The sequence below is a fragment of the Melanotaenia boesemani genome, chromosome 2 (assembly GCF_017639745.1).
Source record: "Melanotaenia boesemani isolate fMelBoe1 chromosome 2, fMelBoe1.pri, whole genome shotgun sequence".
Taxonomy (NCBI): Eukaryota; Metazoa; Chordata; class Actinopteri; order Atheriniformes; family Melanotaeniidae; genus Melanotaenia; species Melanotaenia boesemani.
In genome coordinates this window covers 19721494-19745457 of record NC_055683.1, presented here as the reverse complement: position 1 = coordinate 19745457, position 23964 = coordinate 19721494, and the positions used below count along the sequence as shown (strand labels likewise).

Sequence of the window (23964 nt, the reverse complement as noted above, 5' to 3'; positions counted from 1 at the left end):
TTTGCCAACCTCCCGTCCCCTAATCTGCTGTTCAGCTGCTAAACCGCTGCAGATGTCTGGATTACTTTACACAATTAGAATGACACCATCAGCTGTCAATTTAACTGTGTGTGGCTGTGCTGCAAATCACTGATTACACCATGTTTTTGTGGGCCCATGTGTTTCGGTTGGGGAGTATGATAACTCTGTTGCTAAGCGTACTAGTCATGTGTGTGTGAGCTTGTCCTTGTTGTGCATGTCAGAGGGGTTCAGAATCGCTTGGATCATTAATAAGGCATCACTTAGTTTAATAGCTGGGTTACAAGAGAAGCAGGAAGTGTGTTTAAGTGTATTTCTGTGTTCTCTGATTGAGACAGCTATGAAAGAGCAAACCAGGGGAAGGATGGTAAAAGATGTTTGTTAGAGTCGTGTTGACATGTGTGAAAGTGCAGTATTAACTAAATTCCTTACACATTTTATATCTACCTGAAAATTCAGACAAGAGCTGATGTCCTAGATGTAGATATATTTTGTGAAGAATATTCTGTTTACTCGAATCGATGTTAGGTTTTTACAGGAAACTTTTTTTTTAAAAAATAAATGTAGTCATAGAAAAAAAAATCATAAAGTATTGTTCCAGAATGAGAGATGCTTCAAGGGAAGAAATAATCCAATTATTTTACCGAAGTCAAAGATTAATATGTTTGAGATCTGAGTGAAGAAGTTGCCGACATTCCAGTGGATCTTGGAGGGTGCGGCAACATGACTGAGGGGGTGCATGGGATTGGGAAAATGTAGCAGACAAACTAATGTTTTGACGACTTGGGCTCTTAGAAATATTCTGGTCCACACTGCAGTAATGCACCAATTTGTTTTTGCCAAAAATATTAAGAAGAAGAAGAAAAAGAACAGAGATCAGTGTATACTGAATGCATTGAAGGGATAAAAGAAAAAGAGAAACATGGAGAAACACATAATTGGGATAAAAAAAGGGCAGATAGCTTGCTCTTGGTTTAACAGGAAATGGGTTTCTTTTTATCTTATTATCTTCCTCACGTCTGGTCTGTGATGTTATGAGTAAAGTAAGTTACATAATTGTAACTTATAGTAAGTTTCATATATATATATATATATATATATATATATACGTCATCTAACAGATGGTTTGCTATCCTTGAATAAAGTCTGGAAGCAGGTGGAAGCAGCAAGCCTGTCTAAAAGTAACCAAAAGGGATTACTGCACCTCTGAATCTTAATTAATTTTGTTGGACAGGCAGCATCTGCAACAATGAAATTGTCGCTAATATACCTGTCCATACATCTTTCAGCCAAAAGAGCCAACAGTGTCACAAGGTAGCACTTTCTGAGAAATGTGCAGGAATTTTAAAGGCTTTTTGTACCTAAACACAACAAGTTTTGTTTCATTTTAAAAACAGTTTTTTAAAAAAAGACAATTTTGTTTTAACTTGCTTTACCTGTATTTGAGTACCTATACAAACTGTGTCTTCTATGCTCAGGTTGATGTGCTGGAGCTTGAGTGGGTGGCTCCTTTTTGCCAGAGAATTTGGGCCCAGTGTGTCCAGGTTATACATTAACATCACATACATTAACATCTACACTACTGAAACTGCCAACTTCAAACATTTTGTTCATATTTTTGTAATTATATTTTTGCATTTTGTGTGTCCTCTCCCAATTTTCTTACAGCCTACCACATTTGATTATGACACTCTACTAAACCTACTTTATTGTGAACGCCCAAGAGTTCAGGCAAAAATCTCCAACAAGGGTATGTTTAACATTAAGCACACCATCACAAAAGCTGATATGTTACTTAGCCAGGTCTATTCACGACTTGATGTTCTCACCATGTTAAAGCATTATATCCATAACATGACACAGTCAGGACACGGAGGCTAAACTGAAGTATTATAAATCAAATAGCCCTGCAGACCTAGAGAGACTATAAAAGTGAATATAAAACAATAAAACTAGAGTGTTTTAAAACATCTTGGCAAAAATATCTTCAGATGTGTTCGCAACATAATTCATTTATGTTTTATGCAAGCACCTTCAAAAGAAAAACGAACTTTATTACTTCCAAAATGATGCTAGCAAAAGTTAGCATCCTATCTGTCTGTAAAAATATAAAAGCTATTTTTTTTGTATAACTTAGCACAAAAACAGGAAAGGAATGTTAATTGAGATTTTTAAAAAAGAGTTTATTTAGAACATTAAAACATCCATTGGTTAGCTTTGCCTTGTAATTATACAAATATTGTTATTATGCATTGATTCACATCACTGATGACTTTTCAAACACAGTTTTGAACAATGCGGCCTGCTTGTGTGTGGTAAAACTGCTTCATGGCACCTTCTGAAGGCTTTATCTTCCAGAGTGACTGGTTCTATTTCAGTTCAAATAAAATAAAAAGTTGTATCATACACCAAATCCATCCACCATATGCTGTCGCCTCTCCTATCAATTTTACACTCTGTCTCTCTCTCCATCTTACTCTATTTTCCAATACTTTCTATTTCTCTCTGTATTTATGTTGCTGTCCTTCTCAATTGTATTATGATCACTGAGCTGTGATATTAAATCATGCTATTGAGCTGTGGTGTCAAATATGGATAAACTTAATTAAAGAATTCAAAACCAAAAGAGAAATCAATGGGGAATATACAATACAATGACAGTGTTTTAATGAATCTAAACTAAACATATTGGCAAAAATAGTTTTCAGACATTTTTCCAATTTATTTAATGTTTTATGCTAAAAATTTTAAAGGAAAAATGATCTTATTACTTCCAAATTTATGCTAGCTAAAGTTAGCATCCTATCTGTACAGCACTAAACAATTAATTAATGTCATTAATCTATTAAAATGGCAAATAACCTGTTCAATAAATAAATGTATCAATAATTACTTAAATGTGTCCTTTATTAAATTGTGCCACAATGAAAAACATAAATACATGAATTCATTAATTTCGTCATTCATTCATGGACTGCCTCACAGCAAGACGGCTGTTAGTTTTTTCTACAATTAAATGAAAACAAACCTGAGATTATTCTGTTTGGTAGCAAAAGTTTGGTAAATACCTGGAGACTTGGGCTCTTATAATCACTGACCAAGTTGTTGATAGACTCAGATCTGACTTTCAACAACCACATCAAGAACACATCAAGAATGAAAAAAATTGAATTAACTTACATTTAGAGAGTAAATCAAAATATTAAGTTTGACAAACTTGAGACAACTATTAAAACGTACTCCCACAATTAAGTTGAGTTGACTTGTGAACATAAGTTACTTCAGTATTTTCTGAGATATTTTCAACTTAACTTATTTTCAGCTTAACTACCCATCAAAGACATGAGTGGACTTGAACAGCTATCCTAACTTTGTTAAGCTGCCCCTATATCTACTTCAAACGTTGTGTTGGACTGGGTGATTAATAACACATTTTTCAGTGATGTAACAAAGCCAGATGTGTTTTAATTTCTCATTCACCCAGACTTAAAAGAAGAATTTGACAGGGGAAAAAAAAATGCCTGCCGGCTCTGTCCCACTTATTTATACCGAGGGGATGTTACATAACGTTACTTGTTCAATTCTTCACTTCTTTGACACATTTTCTCTACATGCATTAATTTATCCAGCTAGTGTTTTTCGGAGGTTGTCCAAGTGTGAAATTACCCCCCAAGTGATGACATTCATGGGACACTGAACTCACTGCGTGTTACTTAAAGCTCAGAGAAGATGCAGCTGTAATGTAAGCAAAGCCTACGGGGTCAGTTGTCTTTAATGGTTCCTCTTTGGAGTAATGTCCCTGACAAGAGACTGATGATGACTGATAAAAACCTGAATGAACAGCCAGATTCCCCACTTACTCTACAAACCATCAGTCTGTAGAAGCAAGTGATATCTAGGGACGTGTGCCATTGCTGGTATTTTCAGTTAAATAATAAAGCAATAGAGAAACTGTTCTTTTTGTGGGCTTCAGTGGGTCATCGAATTACTCTTTTAAAATGTGTTGTTTGTAATTCAGTTATTTTTCTAGACACTTCTGACTGTTTAAAGTGCAAAAGGGTACCATTTCACTTTTGGAGAACACTTTTGCCTGATAAATACAGCTAATAAATGATGTCTTACAAATTTCATTTAAGGTAAAGTAAACATACCCCTGACGCCTTTGTGAGGTTGGATCGTGACCTTTTGAACAATAATAATTAATAATATCAATATCAGGGAATAGACATAGACTTAACTCTCCAAATAAAGAGCGAATGTGCAGAGCTTCAGCTGTGACACACACTTTCATACACACAGGTATTGTTTATGGACATCTGACTCATACAAACAGGATCAGGTTATAAAGGGAAAGAAAATTTCTTTTGTTTTACATGACCTTCACCTGATAAAAGATAGGGCCACAGGAAAAGCAATTGTGTGCCACGGCGGAAATTTTATTTCAATGTTGAGAGACAGTAAACAGGAAAAAAAAATTCTCCAGAGCATATGTTAGAGGGGGAGAAGGCATGGTGATAAGAAGTAGGCTATCTACTGTGCTCCTGTCCATTTAAAGTCTCAGCCTTTTCTCACTGACTCTGACTCTTTCTCCTCTCCTACTGACTCCTACTTACCAATGTGTCTCTAACAATAGATACTATTCAGCACATGTACAGTATGAAATGGCTGAACATTTCAAAGCACTGATTACAGATAAACAAACCTACCTAAGACTTTGCCTCTCTCTGGCTGTCCTTGTCTCTCTTAGTTCGGCTCTGTTCTCTGTGCCGTTTTTTCCTAATTAGACCATTATGACACATTTATAGAAGAACTTCTCTCCTGTCTTATTAAGACTTTTTCAATCTGCCCTTAACATCACTAGGAACATTTACAACTGGTGTTTTGGTGCATAGAAAAATGACTGGATGTCTCTTTTTCTTTAATCGGGTGTTTCATCTGAGCTGACTTTCTTACAAAATGATACAGTAACAAAAACACAAAACACAGCAAGAGGAGAAACAAACTTTCTTAACTGAGCTAAATCCAATTAATTAGGTTTAGATTTCACAAAGCAGTATATCTTTAATGATTTTTAGTCAGTATATGTGAAACCCAGAGGAGTATGAACGAAACCAGAAGCTTACCTGATTTTTAACTTTGAAACACACACACAGAAACTGCTAATTTGGCATCTGTGTTGCATCCTGTCTCTTCTCTAAACTCTGTCTTATCGCTTGCTCAGTCACTTTCTCTCTATCTTTTCTTCACCTCCTCCTTTAATGTCTTCTTTCATTTTTTTGCTGAAACAGGCGTGGTAGGTGTTCAAAATGGCCTGTGGTTTGATATCAATTGCTGACATGTGACACAGTGCTGTAGTTAACATGATGCTCCAGGCTGGAACACAAAGTTGTAAAGTATGTTTCTTTTCAGCCTCAGGATACTGCAGGGTTATTAAGGCTCCAGGAATGTGCATAATATTTAACAGTTTGCCATCAAAACAAGTCAGAAGTACAGAGTTTTAAGGTTGGAAACTTGTGTAATATTGTTTTAATGTATTGCCTAAATGCAATAATAACAGAATTGCAGGCACCTTTTTCACATCTGGAAAAAGGAAACTGAGACTAAACTAAAAACTGACAGACCAGGGCCACTGCTAGCTCTTTGGTTTCCCTAAGCACAACTTCTCTGCTGTGGTTTTATGTTCACAAAATCAGTTTAGCAAAGATAAAAAAAACTTGTTCTGTTATTTACAGAGTGTCATTAAACATGGTATACGCTCAGAAATCACAAAACCTGGTAAGTCTCATTTAAGCTCTATGATTGGCAGGAAGCTATGTTCATGTTTTCAATTTGTGTGTGTGAGGCAAGAGGATGAAGATTACATGTTAAAGCTGTTAGCAACTGTTGTGCTTTTGTTTTGTTTTGTGTTTTTTTTCTGTGTTTACAGCCCACAGTCCCCCATGTCTTTCTGTATATAAATCATCAGCCACACTGAAACACACTTGGCCATACAACACAACATTTAAAAACCCTGTGATTATGATTTATAATTAGCCTAAAAAAAAATTTAAATTCTGCAATTTATTCACGATTTTGCATCCATTAACAGATAACACACACAGTTTGCTTCAGTATTGACACACAAGAGTAAGCTGCAATTTGCCCTTTTCCTGAACAATACTATAGTAGATGTAAAATATAAAATTAATAGACACAACAAAGATATTTACTAAAACTAATCAGTGATGAGTTGAAGGGGTGAGTTCAATAGTGACTGCTGCAAAGCATGCACCAGGAAGTGGCATTTTCCATTTAACAATAAGTGAAATGTTTGTGTCTTCTCTGCAAGAATTTGAAAACTCAAATGTCAAAATGTGAACACGTACACTTTACAAAAAGAAGAGAGAACTAAGTTGCACCATTGTGCACAAGTAAAAACAAAAAAAAAAACTAATCTATCCTCTGAATGCACCTTCTGCTGAGTCAAAGAGTTGGGAAAATGCCCAGATAGGCAAAAAGGATTCATCATCTCTTGATAAATGTCTCAGTTGGCATCACTTCACTTTCCAAAAATAAGCGATTAAATAACCCATTGGGATAGTTTCACTGGCAGGGTCTGAAAGTAGCCTGTCCCCTGCCACATATTCTACCTCTCAGAAAGCATTTTACACAGTTTTAATAAGGCCCCATATGCTGCCTGCGCTCAACAAATCTTTTCTTTAAAACAAAGTTATGACAGAGCACACAGAGGTCATGTACTTAATGCTGAAAGTTTTCTGGAAATTACACATAAGGTTAATTAAGCATGCAGGGACTTTTTACTTCATCACTGGTTTCTGTATACTCTAAACAGTTTTTACCCAAGACCATCATGTTGACCAGCCGTCAGTATGCACTATTCTAATAAGATCTGTGGCTTAAAAACAGGTAGAGACACTTTTTATGAGTGGATTTTTGTGGTGGGTCAAAACAAATCAAACTGTGGCTGTAAATAAAACAAGCAGTTTGTTTACAGGTGAGCGAATATGTAGCCAAATATGTAAATTTGATCAAAGTTTGATCTTGGTTTCCGTCTGTAAAACTGGATTGGATTTGTTACAGACTGCCGTCAAAGATGAGCTCAGACTGAGGTCTCCACAGTCACTGCTGTCAGGACGTCTCCTCTGACAGGAGTGCCATCAGCACATAAGAACCACACACACACCTGACCCATTTTTCAAGCTGCTACTCCAGTCAGCAACGACAGCCAGACAGACATCAATAAACAGCAGAAAAGAAAAGAAAAGAAAAAAAAACACAAAAGGCATAAAAATCTTTTCTGTTGCTTCTTAGATCTATTTTCTCTGTTGCACCTTCTTTTCCTGCTCTCTGTATTCTCTAATTTTCCCTTTATATTTCCCTTTCCTTTCAGAAACCTGCTGTCAGACAAATCCCTAGAGAGGGCGAGAGATATCATGCCAAGGCAATTTCACAACCAACCACAAAACAACCCACAAATCCAACACTTTACCCCTGACTTGAGCCAGGTTTCCTTAAAGCCTAAAGCCCAAGGCCCCGGTGAGGAGCCAACCCTTAATTCCAGTTCTAGCTTTTATCAGCACCAAAATTCAGACTCCAGAGCCTTCACACACCCTGACTCTCCATCCAATATCCACATAGCCCCCAGAGGCACAACGCCAAGCCTCAGCTGTATCCTTCACCGTCATCCTTGCCCTGACAAGACGACCAATCAGCCACACCAGCGGCTCTAGATACTGTGGTGTGACACACAGGATAAACTCACATTATACCAGAGGGATTACAGATCCTCTCTCTTTACCTTCTGCTTGACACCTTATACTCTGTCTATTCCAATGGTCCCCTGCTGCCATCATAAATACAGCATGCAGACACCCACGCTCAAAAATTTAAATTAACACACTCAAAGTATATTAATGGGCAAACATGAGGAAATCATGCTAACTGCACATGGGAAGGTGGATTTACTAATTCAATTACTATGCATTAGATGAGATGGAAAAACTTCAATGATCCGTATGAAGAAACATGATGGGTTTAGTAAAGGCTAATGTATAGGAATGCATAAATCACATCAGTGTGTAGATGCCATCCTGTGTAAAAGAAAATATTAGCATGGAAAAAAATGTATACGGTGAGGATTTAGCTTGCAAATGTACATGTGAAGAATAATTATCTCCTACCTGACAGACATCGAAAACTCCCCAGGAGCACTCTCGCTTTCTCTGACTAGAAAGGCTCCACACTCTCTGTGTCTGAGTCGACCTTCTGCCACACCACGAGATATACGGCCTGCAAACCAGCTGGAGGCACACAGAAAAAGGGAAAGAGGTCATTTATGTCACTGTTTTATATATAAAAATGATTGTGTAGGGGTCTGAAAAGCCGCAGCTAAAATTATGCACAACAACTTGACAAAGGAGTTGCTGTTAGTAGATATCTACTGGCTCTGATGTTTACAAACTATGTCAAAAAAGTACAGATCGTTGCTGACAGAGAAATAAAAGAGGTTCAAGGTAAGAAAGAAATGTGTGGCGCATGTGAAGTTATTTTAAAATACGCTGCTAAATTTGTACATAAAACAAATCCCCAAAAGGCTTGAGTTGTCAGCTATGGAGCGTGAGTAACAGTGTCGTATTTTATCAAATTTTTTTGCTCATTAGTCTTGCTTAGTAGGGCAGTTTGCTTGGATGCAAGGCTTGACGGAGTGACATTCTGTCCTCATGAGCTTATCAACTCACATACATAGAAAGTCCATCCAATAAACTGTACAAATCATGTCATCCTTTTAATGGGTTTAGCCGTTAGGTTATAATTGTGGTTTTTGTTCTTTTTCCTTATGGCTTTGAGGAAGAAACGTGAAGGATGGAGAAAGAAAGAAAATGCTCTGAGACACGAAACCCTGCAGATTCCTCTTGAGGGGGTGTACAAGCTTAACTAGACAAGTCCAACTAGACCATACGTCAGTGTTCATTAATTAACAAGCCAAAGCTGCTGGAATTGCTGTCTTGTCAGTTTGGTTTTTGTCACCACAAACGTAGAACCCAGCTGGTGTATGACTATCTGATGGGGAAACAGGGTGTACCAGCAGATTTACTGTAAACTGTAAACACACACATATGGGAGGAGGGGGGGGCTGGATCGTGTGATTATGTAAGGCAGTGAGGGTGCAGATGTCCAAAGCAGAGCAAAAAAATGCCCGGGGCTGCCCGCTGTACGCATCCTCACTGATGAGCTTTTAGATAGACCAGTGGTGGATGTGTTAAGTGAATTAATCTGAGTCAAAGATGAGCTGAAACGGTGTGTGCATGTGTGTGTACTTACGCATGTGGCCGCAGGTTAATGTAATTTTTTGGCACAAAGCCTTTCCTGTTGTGGAGCTCAGCTGTGTACCAGTTGGGATCATCTTCCATGTTGGTGATCTAGGAGCAAACACACAAACACATGAAATGTTATCTATAAGGTAAGGTGAAAGGTCACAATTTTTCTGTCTCTCCTGGCAAATATCCACCTTCCTGCCAGGTCTTACTACATTCTTGACTGGCCACATATTGCTTCTTGGTCATGGAGAGCTTGCAGAGGGCAGTCAGGAAGTGTGATATTCAAAGTTATATGATTTTTCTACCTTCTCGTCATGGGATATTGCACAATGGAAAAGTGCAATATGTTGACAAAGCTTTTTCCACATTCAATATTTTACTTCTACAGACATGAACAATGATTTATTTTTATTAATCATATTTTACTTTTAGTTTTCGTTTATCTTTATGTATTCTTTAAAAATATTGAAAAATATGTATTTCTATAATATGATTATTCTATACAATGATAGCTGTGCAAATTTCCTTTTCTAAGGCACATTTGTAAAGGTGTAATATGCTCCACAAGAGTTTCTTGACCAAACTTGAATAGCAGTATGTGAAGTTGGAAAATCAGAATACATGTCTGAAGTCTAAGCAGTGTGCAAAATCCTTCATCGAAGTCTATAGCCAGTGGATTCTAGCAGCAACAGCACAAGAACAGCTGTGTTGACTGGTTCGTCATTGGTCTTTCTGCAGATGCTTTGACTGCAACATCTTTTATCTTAATTGTGCAATATCAAAACATAATCAAAGCTATGACTAAAGTTATAAAAAACTGCAGAATTTAAATCAATTTATTTAAACCTATAAACAGTTTTGCTTTTGACAGTGGAAATGGCTAAAAGCTGTTATTTAAGAGTTTCCAAACACCCAAAAATCTTAGTACTTTGCCAAAGTTAACAATGATCCTGCTTCATTGTAGTTAGTGCTATATACTGACTGCCCACCCCAAACTAACTTGCCTCATCTTATTCACCCAGTTAAAGATTTTCTGGATACACCCTTATTGCTGCTAAAGTTACAGTCTTGCTATGAGGATTAAATTTACAAGCAACCAGAAATCAAATCTTAAATGTTTAAAATGAGGCTCAGTTCAAATTACATCAGAATAAAATAGGTGTAGATGAGAAAAGAAATCCTCTCATAGTGTTATATACAATGTATTTATGTAACATAGTACAAAGTTAACAGCATTTTTGCTACTCATAAAGGCAGACCCATTTAATGTAATTTTTATACAAATAGAAGGTAACACTCTTGCAGTAACTTGTGCTCCAGACCACAGCTTTATTTTAAAGTTATCTGATATTTGTAATGGCGAATTGTTTTTATTTAAATTTTTTTAGACAAGCTTCTCATTAACACAGTGATTGTGATGAGGGCAGTAAAAAGCACATCCTATCATGATGTGCTCTTTCTTTGATGTTTACCTGTTTTATCCCTTCTGTCACTCCTGCATTCAGTGGTCTAATCCAGCAGTGGCAAGGCTTTTTGATATTTTAAGATTCTCTTTTTTTTTCTTCTTCTTGTTCTGGTTGGTTTGCAGTTACACATTTTCATAAACCCCTTATTTTCCTCATTTTCCTGCTTTTGTCAAACTGCCTCAGTGTTTCGTCAGTGAAATGAAAACTATGATAGTAAAGTTAAATAAATAATAGTTGACCCCTGAAACCTTCTGTTATGTGATATATTGTCAACAAATATAGTCAGAAACAGCTTTGCAACTGTATAGTTAAATTAAAAACACTGGGCATTTTTTCCAAAAGACAAGTTTATTTATTTTAATTTTAATCAAACTGAAAGTATCCAAATCTATACTTTATTTAGGCTACGTGAGGCAGGGTTGAGGGCATGTTAGAATAGGTTTAGTTCAGACTGTGTTAGACTGTAGATCACATTACCCAGAATTTGGTTAAACTGAACTGGATTTATATTTAAGCAGTCTTGAGTCTAGGCTACATTAACTTCTGGATTTTATCTGTATTAAATTAAATTGTAAATAGGAGAATAATCAGCATCCCTTTGACAGGTCAATGAAATTAAATGAAAATAAAAATACCTCATGATGGAATTTGCAACGTTGCAGTAGTTTTTTAATTTTTTTTTTCTTTTTAGTGATAGGTGATGTTACTGATGATGTCATCTGTCATTAAAAATAGCAGTCCTCTCACATTTAATACAACAGAAATGAAACACATTGATGTTGCCACCATATTTGTAGGAATATGAGGTCTTTTGGCTATTGCATGCTCAATTACATTGTAAAAATGGCAGCAGGTTGTGTTGTAGTAAAATACATCCAGGTTCATATACAAAGACCTTGCTGGAAAGAGTTAATCCATCCACCCTCACCTTGACTTCCACAAGACAACCTCCCATTCAGGATGTCAACGCTGCTGATGGAAAACATTTAGTATATTTGCCAAAAATATATATATATATATATATATTTTTTTTATATAATTTCTTTATGAGTCAACATTCATTTCAATCTGGTTGTTCAATCCAGTGACGCACAACTCTGCACAATAAAAAATAAACAAAACAACGCACTCAATAGGATGACAGATACGCTCCTATTCATATTGTTAATAGGGTTGGAAAATTTAGCAACTCTAGGACCATTAACTGTGTTTTTTTTTATGAGAAAGGTCAGTTTAGACATATAAAAGGCAATGAATGGCACCCAGGAGTACCAACAGGAAAGTGTTTGCTAGTTTAATATAATTATTTTGCACGCATTTGCTTGACTTATATACGATTTTATAAAACTGAGGTCCTCAGGTGCTTCAAGCAGAAATGAACAAATGTGAGGAGTTATTTAAGAGTACCATTTGACCCCAGTATAAACCAGGGCTGAATGCAGACAAGACAGCCATTTATCCATCAGGGGGAAAGAAAGTGTGGCACATTAGCCCAATAGTGTCAAAAGCTTTGCCCTACTTTGATTTATGTAAATGTATGACTGCGACCATAAAGCAAATCCACATAAAAAGCTAACTATACTTACTCACGCATCAAAACTAAACTCATGTTGATTGCATGCACACATTTCTTTGCAGTAGAAATGATAAGAATCTGCAATAATGCGTTTAATGAGAGAAAGTGTGTAATAGTTTATGAAAGGGAAATTATGTTCTCAGGAGTTACTATCCTGTAAGATCGAAGGTATATCATACGTTTTTTTTTGTAGGTTTTTTTCCCTCTACTGAAAGATTTTCAAGATTTTCACACAGCCTTTGTGCGTAAAGTGAAAATAATTTAAAGCTGAACAACTGAAGCAAAATATAAAGAAGCAATTGATCCCACTGTGACCTATCAGGGATTTATCCATGTATGACTGTCAAACAGCTGGTGCCACAGTGTGAGTGTAGAGTAGAGCGCTTGCTCTTTAACCCCGAGGTTTACAGTTAATGTTCTGAAGGGACAATTTTCCACCACAGTAATTTCCAGCTGTGCAGAAAAAAAAGAAAAAAAAAAAAAGAAAAGCCTAATGAAGGACTAGACTGCTTTGTTGCATTGGGAAATGTTTATCTTCTATCTTACTGATGGATGAAAAGATTGATGTGATGCCTCTCTTGTGGCTTTAATGGAAATATCAAGCTGTACCCAGGTGCCCAGCACAGAAAAAAAAAGAAAGAGAGAGGAGAAACCATTACATGAAATGTAAAAATTGTATTTGCTTGATTTAACATGCTATGGATGTTGTGTGAGGGTCAATTTTATGGCAAACTACAACGTATTTCTAAACCTCAGCCCCACAGGGTTGGATGCCCAAACATTACCAGATAGTACAAGAAATTAAGTAACAATTTAAATAAATAAATAAAGTGTACAAATCACTATCCAACTTCAGCATGACATGCTAATCTCCAACAATGGACTTTTCAACTGAAAAAAAGCATCCAAAAACAGGATGAAATGAATCAACAAGACAATTACCTTGAATCAAGGTACGGCTATACTTTATTTCCTAACAAAAGAAGTCAATAAATTTGTTTCTAAAGTAATTGTTCAATTACTCATTGAAATGTACAGTTACCTGGAGTCAAAAACTTTTACCGACATCTGTACCAACAGAAAAAAAACATGGACATGCAGGTTTTGTTTTATAATCTTTCTTTTGCTAGCAACAGCAACACCTAGTACAGACTGCTGAAATGCTAACCTCCTAACACCCAAGCTTTGACTTTATTTATTAATTTATTGTGCTTTTTTTTTTTTTTTTTCGCTCAACTGTTTGGGACTAGTAGGACCGGATAAGCATAAAACCTGGGTTTTGTCTTTAACAGGAAGTAGTTTATAAGAAAAAAAAAGACCTCATACAAGGACCTTTTATCTCAGGAAGTTAAAGTTGGTTTTCTAATAGTCACAGACAAATACTTAGATAGATAGATAGATAGATAGATAGATAGATAGATAGATAGATAGATAGATAGATAGATAGATAGATAGATAGATAGATAGATAGATAGATAGATAGATAGATAGATAGATAGATAGATAGATAGATTGTTTCACTGATTGATTGATTGATTGATTTCTCTTACCTTGAGCATTTCTCCCTTGTTGAAACTGAGTTCATCGCTCTCTGTTGCCCGGAACGTATACATTGCCACTGCTTCCATGCTGAACCCCCCCAGCACATACACACTCACTCACACATACACGCTCAAACACATACACTGGTACCCCCAATAGTTCCCCAAGAACGGGGAGGTAGAGAAGAGGGAGATTAGTATAAAACAGAAAGATGACAGAACAAGATACAGTTAAACAAGAAACAGGAATAGAAGAACAGGAAAAGAGAGATCCGGTCTGTCCTTGGAGCAACAGAGCGAGCGGCGTAGGAGAGTCAGAGCAGAGGATGAGAGTGAGCGCGCTCGGCGAGGGGAAAAACACGACTGGCTGCTGCTCAGCAACACACAGCCATGAGTAACACTCGGAGAGAGACAGAGCAAGAGAGAGAGAGAGAGTCAGCTTGCAGGGGCAAAAGAGTGGGAGGCACTTCCTGTGTGTATATTTTTGTCTTATACACTCGATGTGGCTTCTGTGAATTTGTGAGAATGCTTCTTTCAGTCGTGTGTGTAGGTGTGTGTGTGTGTGTTTCTCACTGTGGTTTGTCGTTACAATTTCTCCAACTTGAAAACTATAGTTTCACGCTTTGAAGCTGACAAAAGAGCTTTTGCTTGTTCCTCCTCTTTTATCATTGCCGATTAACCTGTTTCCAAGGAAGCAGTAAAAGGTCAGCACAGAATGCAGTGGTTCACCAATGATTCCAAGAATTTATTATTGTTTTACTTTTTCATTACTTTTTTTAAAAACAACTTCTCAACAGTTCAGTGTTTCTGACTTGTTTTGATGGTACAGCAACATTTATTATGTATGTTCCTGGAGCTGCCGTTGCCCGGTAGTGTCCTGAGGTTGAGAAACCGCACTTGTAACTTCGTTTTCCCAGCTTGGTGCAACACATTACGGCTAAGTTTAGCTCTTTGCACGCCACCACATGCCAGTAACTGAATATCAACAGCCGTTCTAAAGATGCACCATGGCTGATTCATCGAAGAAACACAAGAGGACATTATCATAGCAGAAAGAGGAAAAAGAGAGAAAAGGACAGAGCAATAGATAAGACAAGAATCAACATCGGACTTAACTTTTATTCACTGAAAAGCGCTTAGAGTATAGGTAAGATGCAAAATGGATGCTGAATTAGCCATCATTAGGGGTGCACCTCACTAAAATAAGTTCAGTTGTGCTTGTAATTTATTTAAATTATTCAATGCAGTCCACTGTTATGGAACAAAATGAATGTGCTTCCATATATTAAAACAGCAGCACAACCAATGAAATAATCTTTTTATTTATACAGCATAGAACTGGTGAGCGTGAGATAGACAAAGCCAAGAGGTCTACCACACCAAAGAGGACCTCAGGTGCAGCCTGTGCAGCCTGCACACAGTAGCAAAGAGTTTAGACTGTAAGATATAGGCTGGATAGTATACGGGAACATCTGTACAGAGTTTGGGTAGGATGTCTTAAGCTAGGTGCACACATGAAGAGACCTCACACATGATAAAAAAAGGGATTTAACAGTTTTGATCATACTGTGTGTGGTGTGGTCCGATAATCTCATCACAGAACAGAACCGATCTACAATCTAGTCCTCCGAGCCAGAATTTTTGCGTGACCAAACGTGACCTAACAAAAACGAAGAAGAAACAGCAACAACCAGAAAAGCAAAGAAGAACCATGGCAACAACTGGAAAACACATCATCCAGCATGGAAGAGGATGTACAAGAAGAGGAAATGATGGTGGTCTTGAGGTTATTGTTAACAGAAAAATCCAACGGAAAACGGACTTTATATCCTTCCTTGTGCTCCAGTCAGCTCGCTCTCTGATTGGCTACATTCCGTCACAGTCATAACTCAGTAGTCGTCGGCTTTCCACACACACATGAAGACTTTTGGTTGTAAATATTGAACTTGTTTAATACTTCCGATTGTCGGCCACGACCCGTTTCGGAGCTGATTGTTGGGTCAAATTTGCTCTTAACACACCTCAGACCAAATGATCATTTTATAAAAATAACTTAAAAGACTTAAGATAATCTGACGTTTACCATCCTTGGTCGGGAAGAGGCAAAATTGGGACTAAAACTGATGTTCTAGTCAAAACATGTAAGCTTAAAAAAAAAAAAAAAAATTGTCTGATCAAAAGAATTCTTACAACTATGTCTTGGGGTCAAGATGGGGAAATACCAACAAAAGTGGTGGAAACAACAGGTGTGAGATCCTGATATTGACTGAACTGGTGATGACTAACCAACAGGATATTATAGTGGAAGCAGGAACAATAGATGCAGTGGTCTTTAATGATAACAAAATTAAGAAGAACAAACACAAAAAGCTCAACTAAACAAAGAGCTGAAGGAGGAAGCTGCAAGATGTGTGAAGTGAAGGCAACAGTGGTGTCAGTGGTAACTTGATCATTTGGGGGTTGGGCCTAGAGTTCTAGACACGTCTAAGACAAAAGGCCACCGGTGTAGAACAAGAAGGGCAACTGCCCACAAAGGGGATTTTTGTTTTTTGTCTTTTAGTATCATTAAATGACCTTTGATTTTTAAGTATTATTGCAGGTACTTTAAACCAAGTCACATATTTGTATAAAAAATTCTTTTAGATTAGATATAATTGTATTCTCTTTGAAATAAGGGTTCCAAAAGGGTTTCTGTGAAAGGCAGAGGTTCTACCCAGAACCATTTGCATCTGAAAATTCCTTTTTCAGTGAAAAGGTCTATCAACGGGTTCTTCAAGGAGTCTCTGTAAGACTAAGGGTTCCTAGCGAAACCCCTTAAACGCAGAGAACCCTTTTTTTAAGAAAAAAAGTTCTTCAAGGCCTAGTGAAAGAATGAGTGTTAGGAAATCATCACCCTCAAAAATTCATGTTTTAAAAAAGGATATTTTGAATCCATGTGTCTGGAATGCTCTCATCATTTCTTTTTACTGATTCTAACAAAGTCTGAAATTTCATGTTTTGTAATAGACTAGTTAAATGTATTGCATTTAGCAAAACAGTGTGCCAAGACTGGCTTCTGAACCCCAATCGCCACGATAGACAACTGTGCTGACCCGTCAATTGAAGAGTTAAACCATGAGGCTGAACTCCGGCACCATTTTTACAATAGCGCTAATCAGCAGCCACAGTGTAGATGACACAGGATGCACAATAAGCTCGCTCAGGAGTAGTTTTAATTTTATCAGCCATTTTTAAATTTAGTCTCAACTTTAGTCCAGTTTCAATCGTGCTTTTTAGTTTTTATCACATTTAATCAGCCTCATCCTGTTTTCTTTACGTCAGGTTTTAGTCGACTATAAGTCGAGCATAGTAGTCTTTATTTTAGTTCAAGAAAACATCATTTTATTTGTCTAGTTTTAGTCAACAAAAACTGTCAACATTTTAGTCTAGTTTTAGTCAGGACAATCATTTTACCCTTTTACTTTTTACTTTTTTTGTCAGCAGATAATATTAAACATTTTTAGTAATATATTACATTGTTAGTTAGTAGTAGTTTAACATTGATAAACTACATTTAACAATCCATTTAAAACTCATACTTAAAACATAACTATCCTATTTTATGCAGAAATAATTGCAGGTTTTTTTTTATGTTTACATGCATTTATTTCTATTATTATTGACACCAATTCAAATCAAATGTTCTTGTGATGGTAACCGGAAGACAAACAGAACAGCATTTTATGTCACATTGGATGCAAACTTCTAAAGAAGTGGTTCCCAACCTTTTCTAGCTTGGAACCCCATTTTGATATCACAAAACTCTGACGCCCCCACACATTCAAAACACACTTTTATTTACTTTTATACCACATTTAGGCTATTTCATTAATGAAAATGTAGGTTAAATTGGTTTTGAATTAAGTGTGGCGTATTATTTTATTTGATTTATGCCCATGTGTTTTGTGTTAATTATAGTTTGCTTGCAGCTCAGTTTAAAGTTATTGTTATTTTTGTTAGCTTACCACAGAAGTGAGGTGAACTGCGACACGTCTCATCAGGTTTGTCGTGTTTTTTCCAGCTACCTTGTGCCCACATTCCTTCCCTTCAACTAAAATCAAGTATAAGGTTTCTTTTCTCCACTTCAGTGTAGCTAAAATGGGTATATCATGTCTTTGACCAAAGGTCAAGACAGGATTTGACCAAATCATATCATATAATAATATAATTTTCGTCTCGTCTTTGTTCGTGAACTAAAATGTCCATAAATTTTATCCCAGTTTTTATTTAGTGAACTACATTTTCGTCTTGTCTTTATTAGTCCAAACCCTTGGGATATAAAAGGGTTACGGCTATAACCCCCAGTAAAGGTTATTGGTGGAACCACCACATCATTGCAGGGTTCAGTGTAGAACCTGTCATAGGGGGTTCTGGGTAGAACCTTCTACTTATGGTTCTGGGTGTAACCCTTTATGATAGGTTCTTGTCAGAACCCTCTGAAAAGGTTTCAGTTAAAACCCTTAGAAAGGGTTCTAACAGGCACCAATAAGGGTTCTCCTATGAGGACAAGTCGAAGAACCTTATATGGTTACAGGCAGTTTTTCTAAGCGTGTAAGTGTAAGTTTAAGTAAGATGTTGGTTTAAAGGACTGATGTGTTCATAAACTATACTGCTCTGTAGGCCTATAATCAAAATCAGTTATTTGTTCAAACATTTAACTACAACCCATATGAGCATGCGCATCCTTCAAAAGTGCTGCCGCTGTAAAGCAAGAGGAACATACAGGACATACAAGTGATATGACTGCTTCCACATGTGAACAAATTTTATTCTCAAGTGTTCACTTTAACAAGCCAAGTATTCAGAATGAAGAAGGTGGGTGGTGGGCTCTGCAGCTTGCACAAAACCATGAGATGCTAAATACACCCAGACATGACATCACATTAGGTCAATGAAATGGCATCGTCTATAACAGCTGTCACATACTGGTTGGGTTTAAGCAATTTCATCATTTGGTTATGATTAAAAAACAAAACTATTTGGTTAGGGTTACAGAGCATCATGATAAAGACTGAATAAAATTATTTCTACACCAGTAGTCTTTTGTAAGTTTCCTTAAATGTTGCCTGGCTTCCAGCTGCTACTCTTGGTGAGCACAGTCTCATGATTTTTCACATTGTTTTTATTTACTTGTTCCTTTTTTAGAGAAACTTGAACAGAGCCTTATTAATTGTCCATTTCTGAACATTGACTACCATAATTAGGATCCAGTGACTTTAGCCAGGGGTTTCTATTGCAAAAGGGTTATCTGGAAACTTTGGGGCCTTTTTTTTTATTGAATGTAACAAAGCAGTCAGTCAGATTAATAACCAATGTAGCTGTCACAAATGCATGAATATCATCTGGCTGATCTGTGTGTCAGGAAGATTTAGAAAAGAACAGAACTAAGCGAGTGAGACAAAACAGAGGAAGTGTGGTGTTTTAGCATGATCTGTCCAGGAAATCCCCTGTCAGCTGGCTGCTTGACTCAGCCATTAGAAGAAGGATTGAGGGAGGAAGAGAGGAGGGCTGGATGGGTGGTGATGGAAGAGAAGAGGAAGAAGCGAAGAGGAAGTGGAACTGCCTTTCAGCTGAAGAGCCAAGCACTTATCTGTCCTAGACTCGCTTTTTTCCTTTTGCGTTTAATTTACATTGTGTGTGAAATGATCATTTCAGATGATTTGAAGGTAAATGAACATCCACTCATAAGCTTTCATATTTAATGACTTTTGTTTCTGTGTGGAGCCTCACAGCTACACATAAAAAAAAAAAATGTGGGTGAAAACTTCAGTTTTTTTGTTTTTTTTTAATTTACTGTCTGTTGGTGGTTTTTATTCTCCTAAGGACTGTTAACTGTTCACACCCTTGTTTTTGTTCAGTCTCAGCCAGTGCAGTGATGCCACTTCCTGTGTACTTTTCAGTGCAACCTCGTCAATCTTGTAAATAGCAGGTTTAAACTGGAGCAAAAATCTGTTTTTCTATTGCCACTATACACCCATACATAGCAACACATTTTATGATGATCTTGACATAAAGAACAGTGTTGAAATTTAAGTTAAACGCAACAAAATTATTTAAATATCTTTTTGGTTATGATGCATGCTTGTGACCCATGAAAGACATGCACATACAAGGTGCAAGCTTTTCTGTTTGAGTGATACTTCATGTTATCAGGTGCACTGATGCAAAAGGGTTGAGACAGAAGAGCAGGTTTACATTTGCTTGTGTGTCTGCGAGTGTTGGCGGAAGCATGTGGGAAATGGCGGTATAAACAAGTGGGCACCAAGTCTGCCAACTTCACTTATAAGTTAAAAACTGCGCCTCTCAGCATCTGGTTAATTCCTAGGTCCAGGGTCTTAAATTTATTTTTTCTTGTATTTACTTTTCTACAGATATTTTCTGAAAATATGTCTGCAACTATAGGTCCTCTTCAGCTTTTCACCTCTAGTTTTTCTCATTTTTTATTTACCCATGACATTTTGTTGTCTCTGTGGTTTTCACACCTTTGACTTTTTTTCACTTAAAGGCACGTCAATGAGTCACAACAGGCAGGGTCGCTGAGTGGTGTAAAGATATTGTGTGACTCTTGAAAAAACTGATGCATTTCTGTTCTAGAGGTTTTTATTTTCTTTTGTTTGTTTGCTTTTGTTTGATACCATCAAACACTAGTTCAGTAGTGGACATGTATACCAAAAAACATAACTATATACCCAGTATATTACATGGAATCTTATAAAGGTTAAATTGTTCGAAATGTGTAATGTAAGGCCACTGTTTGCATTGAAATTCTTTTAAATTGGATTATATGAATTGGAGACGGGTGTTGTATTACCCTGTTTATGAGAAAGTAGGGACGGCCTTATAAATCAAAACTATGTTTAAACTAATAGAATTTTTGTGTAAAAAAAAAAACAAGTTTGTATAAAACTGTTTTACTTATTTCAACCCAATTTTGACATCACAAACTTTGTCCACTGATCTTCTTACCTTTTTTTTTTTTGCTCCATGTTCTTTAAAATGACTGCTGCTTTGTTATTCTGTCCTTCAGACTGTATTCAACAACTTGTTCCTTCTGGATGAAACTATCACCACCTCTATGGCTGCTCATGAAGCTTCTTCAGAATCTAATTACCCCATTTCTCCCTTAGTTGAACACAAGCAAATTCTTCAGAAGCTGCAAAGCTCTGATCTTTGTCTCTGATGGTATTAAAATATTTTTGATTAAATTAATAGGTGAGGTCGTAAACTGGGCTTTGTGTGCTAAAAATGTATCTGCTGGAGTTATTAAACAGTCCTTTCTCACCTTTTTCCAGGTAATATTTCTACCAGTTTCTCTTTCTCACCTTTTTCCAGGTAATATTTCTACCAGTTTCTCGTGAACTTCATGAATATGGCACCATTTTTACTAATAACCTGGCAGGACTGGCAGGTGTTTTGTCTGCTGTCTGCTTTTCCCTTTTCTGCTGATTCTGGCTCCACCTGCAACAACAAACCCCTCTGCAGGCCAAAAACTGAATCCAGTCAATCCCTTCTTCACAATCACTGTGCTTGCCATCAAAACCAATATGCCAATAACATGCATCTGTAAGTTTACTAATGTGAACTTTCTATGTTCACACATACTGAAGACAGGTATGCAAATTGTAGTGACTCACATGCATCGTTGCTTCTATTGTAACTGAGATTCAGCCTGAGTTGCTGGTGTGTGACAAATGCCGCTCGGTTATGTAATTTGAGTAAGATATGGCAAGTGTCTGACAGAAACCAAACATCATGAGCGCCTCTTGATTTGTGAGGCTGATGTATCTTCTGGCATTTTGATATGTTGACAGAGTGAAGAGGCGGATGAGGAGAATGAAGCTGTCACATGAATCTAGAACAGGTTTTGAGGGATTTTACTGATTGCAGATGCAAAGGAGCCTACATAGAGCTATAGGCTGCTCAGCTAATCCATTGACACTCCCCCAATACTTATTCTGCACGATAAGGACTTGCCTTGTCATTGTATTTGACTTAAGTGTGCTGGAGGGGAAGGCGAAGGTCTATTTAGTTTCTAATAGGGCAGGGCTACTTAATTCAGTCCTACTAGGGCAGCAGTCCTGCAGGTTTTCAATATGTTCCTGCTCCAACACAGTTGACAGTCTATGAAGTTCTGCACAAGGACTCATTAATCTAAGACAGGTGTTTTGGAGCAGGGAGACATTGAAAACCTGCCTGACTGTAGCCCTCTTAAGACCAAGTATGTGTGTTTTAAGTGGGGTGACAACATGAAAGCAATACATTTAACGTATTTTTTAAATAAAATGGAAAATGCAGAAATCAAATATTGAAAGGCACATTGCCGCAGGCCCTATGTTAGGGAGACCTTCTATATTACCTTAGAATTACAGTAAAACATACACCAGTTTGCAAAATAGAGCACTCCTGACCTCCAGTGGTTAAAAGAGGCTCTGCATACAAATTATGTTATTACATGACCTTTTCTCCCCTTTAATGCATTAACTGACCAATAAAAAGTGTTAAATGCTTGAAAGACTTTAGGTTGGATAAGTTGGATAAGATTTGATGATACACTGAAAATGTAACTACCCTCAGGTAGACATTTTAAGCACTGTTTTTTATGTTAAATTTGTCTTTCACTTACAACATTTCAATCTATTCCCAACTTCACCCTCAGGGTTATCTTTTATTGCAGGCAGGAGGAAAATAAAGATAGTATTCACTACAATTTCTCCTTCAATTCCCCTTTTCCTTCATTTTTGTTGTATTTTAGAGAAATAAATGTATTTATTAGCACACAGAGATCATGTCGTCTTCACATGCCCAACCTGATTTGATACATAATCCTCCTATGAAAAGATTCATACAAACAGGAATTATGGCTTCTGATGTGTGCTGAGATGAGTCATCAGCTCCGATTCCCACAAAACACAGTGAGATTAATATAGTAAGAAAGCAGCAGAAAAATCCATGAATGAATAACTTTATTAACATTGTACATTATACAACGAAATTGAGTGCAGTCCTCCTCGGTTCATGTGTAAATAAATAAATAAAATCAAATAAATAAATCGTGAGATAAAAGTGCAAAGTTAAAAACACACACACACATCCATACATCCAACTAATTCATTCATGGCTGCCTAAAATTGCACAGAAAAGTTGAATGTTGCATTAAAAAAGGCACTCAAATTATGGCAGCATTTAAAACTACAATGGCTCTTGGATAAAAACTGTTCTTTAGTCTATTTGTCCTTGCTTTAATTGTCCTGTATCTTCTGCCCGAAGGCAGCAGTGCAAAGAGAGAGTATCCGGGGTGGGATGAGTCCCGTAAAATGTTTTCTGCTTTTTTGAGTTAGCAGGAACTGTATAGTTCCTCCAGAGATGGGAGAGGGCGGCCAATGATCTTCTGTGCTGTGGTGGTCACCCTCTGGAGAAAAATCCAAGTAAACATCCTAACGGTTGCTAGATACATAATTTAATTCTTTTAAATCATGGCCTGCTATTTTCTTTATTCTTCCTGTTAAAATGAGTATAAATAGAAAAAGAAGAAGAAGAAGAAGAAAAAAAAAAAACAAAAAACTTCTTGCATTTAGTACAATTGTGTCTGCTCGATTGGCTCTCTGGTCGTCTATGTGTCTGTGCAGCTTACCTGCTTCCTCCCTCTCCTCCTCTCCTGTTCAGTGAATCATGACGGCCCTTCGTGATCAGCTGATCAGGAACCTTCTCTAACACAGTAGCTGACAGGTGGTAGAAAGGATTTAAACTTTAGCTGTGCAGGGGCGAGTCTAGAAAAGTTTTAATGGGGGGGCAGTCAGGAGCACTGGCCAGGAAAAGGGGGGCACAAATTAGACCTTTTTTTTGAAGGTCTAGATTTTATGTAATATTGAACTGAGTATAGACTACAACTAAATTGATAATCTAATGTAAAAAAAAAAAAAAAACTGTGAAGAAAAACTTTTAAAACCGTTATTAATATATTTTTATCAACAGGTGTTTACTTTGGGTAATGCTGCTGTAGGACTATC

At 36.9% G+C, this 23964-nt stretch overlaps 1 protein-coding gene across 1 annotated transcript in view; it reads right to left on the bottom strand.

Moving 5' to 3' along the window:
• Positions 1-14306, bottom strand: part of grapa (GRB2 related adaptor protein a) — a 29382-nt gene extending 15076 nt beyond the window's left edge. Inside the window, exons 1-3 of the mRNA XM_041974560.1 lie at positions 13928-14306; positions 9340-9437; positions 8199-8318 (exon numbers count right to left, since the gene is read on the bottom strand). Of these exons, the coding sequence (XP_041830494.1) occupies positions 8199-8318; positions 9340-9437; positions 13928-14005 (296 nt within the window). The 5' untranslated portion in view covers positions 14006-14306. The remainder of the gene's footprint in view (positions 1-8198; positions 8319-9339; positions 9438-13927) is intronic.
• Positions 14307-23964: the final 9658 nt, after the last annotated feature.